Source organism: Chenopodium album, chromosome 2 (genome assembly GCF_948465745.1).
Source record: "Chenopodium album chromosome 2, dcCheAlbu1.1, whole genome shotgun sequence".
NCBI lineage: Eukaryota > Viridiplantae > Streptophyta > Magnoliopsida > Caryophyllales > Amaranthaceae > Chenopodium > Chenopodium album.
Genome location: NC_137835.1, coordinates 57,399,611 through 57,411,173, shown reverse-complemented (window position 1 = coordinate 57,411,173; position 11,563 = coordinate 57,399,611). Strand labels below are relative to the sequence as shown.

At 39.7% G+C, this 11,563-nt stretch overlaps 1 protein-coding gene and 1 non-coding gene across 2 annotated transcripts; both read right to left on the bottom strand.

The window, feature by feature from the left end:
* Positions 1–353: 353 nt before the first annotated feature.
* Positions 354–1,931, bottom strand: LOC145573147 (uncharacterized). Its single transcript, XM_081631777.1, has 3 exons — positions 1,565–1,931; positions 1,267–1,478; positions 354–1,073 (listed from the first exon to the last, which is right to left on the bottom strand). The coding sequence occupies exons 1-3, from the start codon at positions 1,929–1,931 to the stop codon at positions 354–356; spliced, it is 1,299 nt and encodes a 432-aa protein (XP_081487903.1).
* A 3,191-nt stretch (positions 1,932–5,122) lies between these two features.
* LOC145608228 (small nucleolar RNA R71) lies at positions 5,123–5,229 on the bottom strand. The gene has a single exon (XR_014105758.1). It is a non-coding gene; the product is annotated as a small nucleolar RNA R71 (small nucleolar RNA).
* Positions 5,230–11,563: the final 6,334 nt, after the last annotated feature.

The window sequence follows — 11,563 nt, the reverse complement described above, 5'->3', positions numbered from 1 at the left end:
GCAATTGAAGAAGAAAGTGAAATAGCAGCAAAAACTTCAAAATTCTGTTTTGAAATTAGGTGTATTGATGTGTGTGATATTTGTGATTGTAATGATGAAGTGAACCAAATGTAATTGAGATGAAATTGAATAAAGTGTTAATTTGAACATGTCTGCCATATATTTCTTCCAGTTTCAATCATGTTCATCCAAAAAATAAGGCCACTGTTCATTCAAAAAATTAAGGCCACTATTTTCAAGTTTACACAGAATATTTCCAAAAAAAATACCAACACAACACAGAACAGAATATTTCAAAAACTAGAATCCATCAACAAGTATGTTGTGCATTCAAAAGAGAAGGGGTTTGGAGTTCAAGCAACTTTCTTTGCTCTCTTCTTGGGCTTAGAAGTACTTGCTTCAGCTTCTGCATTGCTGTTGTTAGCTGCACTAGTTGCTTCAGCTTCTAAATTATTGTTGTTTGTTGCACTTGTTGCTTCAGCTGCTGCAACCTTTTTCTTTGATGCACATTTCAACATGTTGTGGCCCAACCCATTGCATAGGCTGTACTTAACTGTGTTATGCCTCTTCCCTTTTCTTGCTTCATTTTCCCCTCTTCTTCTCTGCTTCTTAGGTCTGCCTGCAGATCTTTTCACTGGAGGTGGTAGTATGTCAGGGAGGTTGAATGAAGGGCACTGAGTTTGGTCAGGAATTAAGTGCATATGCTCTGCATAAGTGCTTTTGTATGCCCTCCCTTTGAAATAAGGTGACACAAAATCAACAGGTTGAAGCCTTTGGTGGTAAATCACCCTAAGAACATGCTTGCATGGGATTCCTGAATGCTGCCACTTCCCACATCCACATGTTCCAGCCCCTAGTTTGATAGGGAAGTAGACATGATGATCCCTCACCTCAAACTCATCACCACCACATGGTGTTGCATAGCAGAACCTGGACTCATCAGATCTTGTTTGCATGATCTTGGTTGCATCGTTAATGAGGTCTCCATCTCCCATGGTTGTTGCTTTATCAAACCTTGGAGCCATCCTCTTCATACACCATTGCCTTATAGCTGTAAAATGGAAACCATTTAACTGAATTAACAAAGAAAACAGAGTGTTGTGTCAAACTGATTCAGCAGTACAGACAAAGCATTCCATTACCTTCAAGAAGCTTTAAAATTGGTAGATCTCTGTATGGTTGGGTGCATGAGTTGAAGGATTCAACAAAATTTGTTGTGTTATGATCACAACAAAGAGCTGTGTCAAACTGAGGCCTTGACTATACCTCAGTTGTACTGTTCAAGTACTCTACAGCCTTTGGATTGTAGGCATGAATCTTGGTCATAGCCATGTTGAACACATATATGTTGTAAGCATCAGCAGCAATCCAGAATAGCTTGTGAAAAGTTGTTCCACTGAATCCTTTTGATTTGCAGTTGTTGTACAAGTGCTGACAGCAGATTCTTCTACTAGCTCTAGGGAATGTTTCCTTAACTGCTGCATCAACCCCCAGAATATGCACATGACAAGTCAATAAGCTGGAGTAGAAAATAGAAGAAACAAAGTATGAACAAACAAATAACAAGTTACCTTCATCCTGTCAGAAATAAATGTCCAGTCATCTCTTCTGCATCCCTCCTTCTCAAACAGACATTTCAAATTCCTCATAAAATAACCCCAACTATCAACACTCTCTGTACTCACTATGCCATAAGCAATCACAAAAATCTCATTGTTCCCATCAATCCCAACTGTTGTCAGTAGTATGCCCTTAGAATATCCACTTAAATGGGCCCCATCAATGTTAATGATTGGCCTACAGCCTGCCAAAAACCCTCTCACTTGGGCCCCAAAAGAGAAAAAGCATGCCTTGAACCTAGGTTGGACATTTGCAGAAAGTTGTGTCCAAGTCACTAGAGCATAACTCCCTGGGTTGGTTTGCTTCACCATCTCAGCATACCTTAATTGGAAGGAGACTGTAGGCCTCACCAAAGCCCCCATGTATCATCTCCTTGGCAATGGCTTTAACCTTGTAAAACAGCCTTTTCTTCACTTGAATCCTGTATCTTTCCATACAGATTCTTTGAAGAGACTCAACATGAATGTTTGGATTAGCTTGAATATCAGATTGCAGATGTCTGCAAAGCCAATTAGAAGTTATTGCAGGATTTATCTCAAGCCTACCACAAGTTGCATGCTACCCTTTTAATGTCTTGATTGCCCAACTGATCCCATCAGTCATGGTGGAAGCATGAATTCTCTAGTTGCAACCATCTATAGCACATCTAGCTATAAACCTTTGTGGGTCATTCTTTTCAACAAACACAGCAAAACCTTCTTCTATACAGCAATCCTTAAAGACATCACTGAATGACTCTTTGTCTGCAAAGATCAACCAAGGCTCTAGTATAATGGTTCCAAATTCCTGATGAATCCAAACTTTGCCATTCTTTTATGTCTTATCCATAGGTGAACTCCCATCAAGATAATCTTCAAATTGCTTTTGAGGGATGTCATCATACAAGCATCCAACTTCTTCCTCATCATCTATGAAGTCAGCAAGATCAGCATCATCATCATCATGTTCACTGGTAGATTCTATGTAATTTGAATCCTCACTGTCATCATCATCAGATCTGTCATCCTCACTTGTGTCAACCCTATCTGGTGACCTCCTATTTCTTTCAGACCTCCTCAAACTCACCCTTTGCTTATTATTTCCCCCAGCAACCCCTTTGCCACTGTTCTTTTTTGTTCTAAAACCTGGTGGTCTTGCCCTGCCCACCTTTCTGGATTTCTTAGGCATAACAGTCCTAGTTTGAGCAGACACTATTTCTGCTTGAGGTTCAACTGGTGGAGGTGGATTTGGTTGCTCCGGTGAAGGGGGTGGTGGAGGTGTATGTGGTTGAGGTGAAACCGGTGCTTCAGGTGGTGGGGTTTTTTTGTGCTTCAGTTGGCCTTTTTTTGGGAGTTGATTTCATTTTCTTAGGAGTCATTTTTTTCTTCGCACTGGAGGTTTTGGGCTGGTTCAAAGGAGAAGTTGGTTGAGGGTGTTTAGTGATATGTCCGATTTATATAGTGTTTTACCCCCGTCCCTTGGTCATAATTAGTAGTGTTTTTGGCTCTTTAGAGCCACTTTTATTACTAATTCGTGTTTTCTAGTGTTTTCGTAGATTTGGTTGACTTTTTTAGGGATTTGCACTTTTGGAGCATTTTCCCGAGATTTTATGGAGAACCTACGAGCATTAGAGAAGCACGACCAGTTTCTATAGCCCAGGGCCGGTTAGAGTCTTCGAACCGGTGATTAAGGGCTCGGTATATGTGATACCGGGGAATTTGGACCGAGTATTCAAGACCCGAAGAGGAAATCCAGATTGGCCCGAAAAATTGGAGCCCAATCGAAGTCCAATTAGTGGTCCAAGAGTGCCGCCAGGACAAAGAGGCTAGCGCTCAGAGGCGCGCCCGGCCGGGCGAGGGAAGTAAGTCGGCGCCCGAACTCGCGCCCGGCCGGGCACGAGAGTTATATCTGATGGAAAAAGGCGCACCCGATCGGGCGCGTGTTATTATTAGGAGACGATTAGTGTCGTTTAAGTTTGTTTTAGTTTAGGATTCTTGCTGAGGATAAATACTTTTCCGTTAAGCGAGTTTAGGATCTCCCTTTTCACTCTTTCTCAATTATTTCTTAGATTTTCCCTCTCTACTTAGCTTTTAGATTAGTTTCTCTCTCTTATACTTTGTTCTTGACTTTATTCTTAATTCCAGATTTCTTTGGTAACAATTTCTCTTCTCTTAATCTTAGTTATTTATTTTATTCCTTTGATCATGTCTTATTTTATTGCTTTGATTAGTTTAGTTTTAATTATGTGTGAGTAGTTCTATTTCTAGGGTTTGTGGAGATCCCTAAATAATATGAAGGGGTAATTTATTGCTGTTAATTGTCAATGCTAAATTAATTTCCTATTGATTGATTTAATGCTCTATGACTAGATTTGCGCAGATCTTTTATGCATGAGTTTAACAATATTGATTAATGTTTAGGTCTTGTTTCAATAGACAGGTTAATTTATAAATGGTTAAGTCGAGATTCGAGAGATGAGATTTAATATTGGTAGATTAATTGTGTGATTTTAATACGTAGCGAAAGCCCTTTATGATCTGATTAATGTATGCATTGATGATTGAATATTATGTTTTACACTGGAATATTATTTATTGGTGAACCTATGCCCTAGGCCTTTTATTCATTGTTTTCTCCTTATTCTTAATCTTTGTAGTTTAGTTTCTTCGATTATAATATTTTGGTTACTTTATAATCTAGATTATATTAATTAATTAGGAATAGAAAGACTCGTTTCTCTGTGGATTCTACCCTACTTCCCTATCTATTATTAGTTAGTGGTTTTAGGAATTACTTTTGATTAGGTGATACGACTTTAGCCTGTCAAAATTTAGCGCCGTTGCAGGGGAAACGATTTTATTTTTATTTCTGATTATTTTTGTAGTCTTGGTTATTTCCTTTTTTGTCTCAGAGAACGTTAGTTCTTTGAGGCAATTTTCATATTCGCTTTTAGTTTTTCTTGTTTATGCCCAGGTGTTCCAGATCAGGTTACATCCCATTCGATCCTGAGATCGAACGATCCTTCCATAGACAAAAGAATCTTTACAAGCAAATTCTGGCGGATTCTGGTGACAATAATAATCACCGAGATCCTCCAACTGATTCTAGCGATTCAGAGGTATCATCAGATCCAGAATAAGAGATGACGGCTCCAAAGAAGCTTAGTGATTACTCACAACCAAAGCTTACAGATTTTCCACACCTTACTCCCACTCCGGCTCTTGATGGGGTACAGTTTGAGATTAAACCCCAATTTATAACGATGATAGAAAGGAAGCAATTTAGTGGAGCTAAGGGTGAAGACCCAAATCTTCATATTGCAAACTATTGTCAGTACTGTAATACCATCAGGCAAGCTGGGGTCACACAAGACCAAATCAGGGAGATTCTCTTTCCTTTTTCTTTAACTGGAAAAGCCGAATTATGGTTTAATGGTTTAAATAGAACTGCACTTGGTATAACTGACTAGGAAACTCTTATTTTGAATTTTTATAAAAAGTATTATCCTGCAGAGAGAACAGCCGTACTACGGAGTGCAATTCAGAACTTTTCCCAAGAAGCCGATGAAACTTTATATGAGGCTTGGGAGAGGTTCAAGGACCTACAAAGAGAATGCACCCACCATAATTTGGCACAATGGCAGTTAATCCAAGCCTTTTACAATGGCATTGGCAATTCATCTAGAATAATCTTAGATTTTGCAGCTAGTGGGAGGTTTATGTATCTTAATGTTGATGATGCAGGTCAAGTTATCGAAGATATGGCGATAAATAATTCCCAATATGGGAATCCCAGAGGCTTTGCTAACAAGGGGAAGCATAGTGTTGACTTTGTATCCTTTTTACAAGCTCAATTAACCTCTATCTGCCAGAATTTAGATAATCTTAGCACTGCTAATGTAGCTAATGTTTCTGCAATTAATAATAACGCTAATAAGGCTTTCTGTGAAAATTGTGGAATTTTAGGTCATTGAGAACAAGATTGCAGAAGTTCCGTGGAGCAAGTTGATGCCTTTCAAGCTTATAGGCAGAATAACCCATACTCCAACACCTAGAATCCTGGGTACCGGAATCATCCGTACCTTTCCTACCGAAGTACTAATGTTCAAAATCCACCACCACAAGAACCACAAGCTCCACAACAACAACAACAGAAATATTACCACCCCAATGCTGGCCAGAAGAACCAACCACAACAACCCTCCTCATCTTTCGACCCTTCTTTAGGAGAAATTAGAGCGATGCTGGTTAACATGCAGAAGCACATGGAGAGTAGAGATGCACAAATTGATTCAATTCTAGCACACAATAAAATTATAGATAATCAAATTGCGCAACTTTCCGCTACTCTACAAGCCCGTCAACAGGGAGCCTTGCCAACACAGTCGACCAGGCCTACGGATCAAGCCTATGCAATTACTCTAAGGAGTGGTTCAAACTACAAATGGCCCCCTATGCCCAGAGATGATGAACCTGTTTTAATAAATAATGCTAATATTTATTCCGTTAAACCAGACAATGTAGCTAATAGCCCTGAAGGGCTAAAGCATAGTACTAATATATCTAATTCTCCATTGCAGGGTACGACTCCAGGAAAGGTAGCCACTCCAGATAAGAGCAATAATGCTCCAAAGCCGGTTATCAAACTTCCATTCCCTAATCGTCACTTGAAAACAAATTTGGACAAGTAGTTTGGTAAGTTTCTAAAGATGGTAAAAGATTTAAAGGTAACAGTTCCCTTCACTGAATTAATCACAAAGATTCCTGCATATGCAAAATTTATGAAGGAAATATTGACAAGAAAAAGGTCTATTAGTAAGGTAGAGACAGTAGCTTTCACTGTAGAGTGTAGTGTCGTACTTCAAAATAAATCTCCACCTAAATTAAAAGATCCGGGTAGTTTTTCTATCCCTTGTCATATTGGCAATCTAATGATTGATAATGAATTGTGTGATTTGGGGGCTAGCGTTAGTGTTATGCCATTATCTGTGTGTTCCAAGTTAAATATGGGTAAATTAAAAGCTACTAATATTACTCTACAATGGCCGACCGTTCTTTCAAATACCCCTTAGGTGTTTTAGAGGATGTTCTCATTAGAGTGGGTAAATTTTATACACCTGTTGATTTTGTTGTTCTTGATATGGCTGAGGATACGCAAACCCCAATTATTTTGGGTAGACCATTCCTTAACACTACAGGAGTAATTATAGATGTGAGAAGTGGCAAATTAACACTATTAGTAGGGGACGATAAAATTATTTTTAATCTTAATAATACTCCTAAAAGCTCCATGATAGAGGAGAAGTGCTTTAGTGTTAATGTGGTTCAAACTTATTCTAACAAGCCCCAAGCTCTTGTAAAAGATCCCTTGGAGGCGGTATCTTGTGTTGCATCCTTTTCAGATGAGATAGACAAATGGCAAAAGGAAGTGGATGCAATAGAAAGAGCCCTTTACACTGTCGGTCTTAGTTTTGAGGACAAAAATGTGGAATCAATCAAGCAAGTTGTGGGAATTGAGCCTACGGTAAGTGTTCCGCCAGATCGAGTGGCAATTGCTAAATGCAATGACAATTTGAAGCAACCCTCGATCAAAGAGGAATCTTTAGTGCGTAGCATTGAAGAGCCCCCAATCCAAGTCAAGGAGGATCCACCAGATAAAGTGAATTGGCGTCCCACAGATTACGTCAGGAAACCGCGTCGTGGCCTAAACACTGCTCGACCGGGTGAGAAACCACCCGACCAAGCATTGGTTCAAGGGTCCTAGTTCTTGTACTTGGTAAGAAGGTCGTGCGGGACCTAGATAAACCAGCGCTTTGCGGGAGGCAACCCTTATTTCAATGATTTTTAGACTAGTTTTTCTTTCTTTTTCTTATGAGAGGAGAGATAAGGGAATTTTATGATTTTTATGAGTTTTTGTACAGGTTTGAAGGAAAAGATTTAGCCAAAATTTGAAGAAAAGAAGAAAAATAGAAAAATCATCAATTAGCCTCGGGCCCGATCGGGCGAAGCTCGCCCGACCGGGCGCGAGAGCAAGTGTCAAAAAGGTTTAATTTTCGACCGATCGGGCGAATGCCGCCCGACCGGGCGCGAGATTTGACGTATACGGACATATTAGATCGCCCGACCGGGCGCGAGAGAAGAATATTTTTTGGGCATTAGATCGCCCGACCGGGCGCGAGAGCATGGCACAATAAAACATTCTGATAGCCCGCCCAACCGGGCGCGACAGCCCCGCGTCTTACTTCTTCTTATTTCTTCTTTCTTTTCTCATTCTTACCTCTTTCCTCCATAACTTTATCTCTCTAAAACCTTTAAACCTCTACCTTCTCTCTAAGATCTTCTCTTCATTTCTCACCCAAATCCAAATATTTTTAAATATTCTTAATCCTCTCTTCATCCTCTACAATCCTATATATAAATTTTCAAATTCCATTCAAACTATTTTTCATATCCATTTTACATTATGGCTTCAAAGAGGGCTCGATCAATTTTCGGTAGGAGTTCTAGCTCGAGGGAGGAGTACGACCCGGATTTACAACTCCCCTACTGGCCAACGATCCGTATTGCTAGCCAGGAGCAAAAGGAACGGCTAGAACATCTTGCCGGGCGCGAGGTAATTCCTTCACGGTGGTTACACCGCCCTACTTTAGAAACTTATGGTTTGTATGATTTTGTTAAACGATTTTTGAATGACATAGGAATGAGAAAATTCGTTGATATGCATTATCCTACATACCGTGAATTAACTTGTGAATTCTTGTCTTCTTTGAAAGTTGTAAATAGTAGAAATGGGCCGCATTTATATTTTAGATTGAACAATAGGAATATTAGTTTAACATATGTTGAATTTTGTAAATTGTTTGAATTGAATTCTGAATTACCATTCCAATGGCATGCTGATTACAAAATGGGTGATATTTATCATGCTCTGACTGGTTTTCCTACCCCCGACCCCCAACATGCTAGTACCCAAAACCTATCCATCACCTTATCCCAAAAGTCTAGCAAAGATTTGCGGGATTGTGTTTTTTCGGTAGGAACGAGCCCCATAACACCCAAACTAACGAACTAGCTGTTATAGGATACTATGTGTATGGGTTTGGGAAACTGAACATGGGTAGGTACATCATCCACCATCTCAGCAGACATGTCATAGCCAGTACCCAGTCTCGCACCCCCATTCGTCTAGGAGGCCTTATCACTAGGATAGTAGTGAAAAAGGCCGATTTTGTTGAGAATGGACCCCATCAATTGACCAACTGTGGACCGGATACCTATATGACTGCTAGGTATTTTGAGGAGTTGGGGTGGGTACGACTGGATAGTGAGCAGACACCCCACTAGTGTATTAGGACAGGGACCGAGCAGCCTTTATCCATCTTTTCCCTACCTAGTCCTGACTTGATCGCCTTTCCCCCCGGCAAGTGTCCTACACATAGTTGCCAACGCTAGGGGGAAAGCACCACCGGTACCACCACTAGTTCCACCACCCCAGCCTGAGCCCGAGGTAGCGTTTTCTCCACCTCGCATGTCTCATTCTGTCCCCCATGTTGACACTGACCCAGTTTGGGACTTTCAGAGTATAGGTCAGGCTTTAGGCCGTATCGAGCATTCTCAAACTGACCTTAGGAGGATGGTAGGCTCCATTGACCAGAGGTTAGGGTACCTTGAGAGGAACCAGGGTAGAGCTCTCTACCCTATGTACAATGATTATGCTCGTCGGGGCAACATTCCCGACGATGCTATTTACCCTGACTGGTTTCAGCCTCCACCCCAGGGATACGATAGGGATCCCACTGCCCATGGCATTTATACTGACTATTGCTTTCCATGGGTACGGCCAGGACATTCCTTTCGGAGGACCGGCGGGGGGGAGTTTTCATGCTGATTATTTTGGTGGTAGCTCTTCTGGTGCAGGTGGTGTAGGTGGCAGTGGAGGTTTCGGCTCCATGGATGAGGATGATGAGGACTAGCTATGCTGGGCTAGTTCCCGAGCCAATGAGGACATTGTCTGATTCTGGCTTGGGGGAGATTTTTGTTTTGGTATCTTTCTTTTTCTCTTCTCTTTTATTTTTGGTGTGTTTTTTTTTAGGTTAGATTTATTGCTTTCTAGGTTAGTTTTATTGCTTTCTTTTATATGAAAAATACAAAAAAATTGAAAAATAAAAAAATTCAAAAATATGTTCTAATGAATTGTAAATCATGCTTCCATGTGCCCCATACTTGAGAAAATTTGTTTTTGATTCTTGGTATATGATGATAAGCATTGTGGATTAGTTGATCATGATTTGAAGTTTGATTGCTTAAATGTCTTAACATGCGTCAATTTTGCCCAACTACTTGTGAATATAGTGCTTGACTAGTTGATTTGGTTAGGAATGTGTGATAGTTCCTGGTATGTCAATGAATTTAGGTATTGGTTTGCAACTATTAGTACTGTTTGTATGGCTCAATATTATGCACATTGAGGAGGACAAATGCATTTGTTCTTTTAGGTAGCCATCAGATGATTGTAGATACATTTGTTCCCTTCTTGCTACACATGTTGTTGCCTTGACTTTTTTTTTATTATTAGCCACATTACAAGCCTATTTTTCCCCATTGGTTACTAGTCCCCAGCTTGACTTGGGGGAGCTATTAGTAAGTGAGGTGAGGGAGTTTGTAGTGTGCTTATTATTTGCACAATTTGGGTGGGTTTTCAGAAGTTATTTTGTTCTTGATCATGTTTATTTTTGATGAGTTTGAAAGCTATATCTTCTTGAAAAAATTAAAGTATGATGATATGAAAAAAGAAAAAAAAAAGAAGTTCAAGAAAAAAAAAGTGAAAAACAGAAGTGAACTTCAATAGAAAAGAAAGCAAAACGAAAAAAATTGTTCAATGTTCAAATGTTCTAGTTGGAGGTTGATCTAAGGAAAGAAAAATTGAGCTTCAATGAAAAATTCAGGTTTGGAAAATAAAGTTTGTTTATTCACTCCAATTCTTCATTATTATATCATATGAGTGAGTTTGCAAGATTTGGGTTGGTTTATATTGTTTGGAGTTGTATTTGGTGGATTTTTGTTAGAGATGAGTTATGTAGGAGATGTTGATCATTATTTATTTTGATCATGGGTTTTACTAGGATTTTCTCCCTTAAGCATAACTTATCTCTCACTTGTTCCCAAATGATTCCTACCCTTTACCCTAGCCTTACATTACAAGCTTTAAAGACCTTCCGACCTTTGTGCATAGAGTTGTATGAATGTGAAAGTGTTGTTTATCAATGCAAGTTATGATTTGACATATTTTGAGTTGACTAGTAGGTTGAGTGTAAATATTTTTATACACACGAGAGTGTGAGTTGGGAGGGCATTGTTCACAATAAAGGGGTTGGTTGGAGAGCGATCGAGTACATCTTTTACTCGCCACATAGATGAGAGTTGAGTGTGTGAGCACTAGTCTTGAATTCTATATGCTCTTGTGGTTTGCTCTATTTGAGACTTGTTAGGGAGGAAGGGTAATTGGATGGATTTGATTGGTTGACTTTGAAGCATGTTTATTGGATTTACCCTGAATTGTTTGTGCTTGATTTTTACTTTTGGGGGTGAAGCATGTTTATTTATTTATTGATGAGATCTTTGCTTAGGGACAAGCAAAGGTTTGGCTTGGGGGAGTTTGATAAGTCCGATTTATATAGTGTTTTACCCCCGTCCCTTGGCCATAATTAGTAGTGTTTTTGGCTCTTTAGAGCCACTTTTATTACTAATTGTGTTTTCTAGTGTTTTCGTATATTTGGTTGACTTTTGTAGGGATTTGCACTTTTGGAGCATTTTCCCGAGATTTTATGGAGCAACTATGAGCATTAGAGAAGCACGACCAGTTTCTATAGCCCAGGGCCGGTTAAAGTCTTCGAACCGGTTATTAAGGGTTTGGTATATGTGATACCGGGGCATTTGGACCGAGTATTCAAGACCCGAAGAGGAAA

Bases quoted from the DNA above. Each gene is read 5' to 3' on its own strand.
- LOC145573147 (XM_081631777.1), bottom strand. From the start codon at position 1,931: ATGGTGAAGCAAACCAACCCAGGGAGTTATGCTCTAGTGACTTGGACA. The intron at 1,479-1,564 runs GTTATTTGTTTG...GGGTTGATGCAG, and splicing joins TGACAGGATGAAGGTAACTT to CAGTTAAGGAAACATTCCCT. The intron at 1,074-1,266 runs GTATAGTCAAGG...TTGTTAATTCAG, and splicing joins ACTTGAACAGTACAACTGAG to TTAAATGGTTTCCATTTTAC.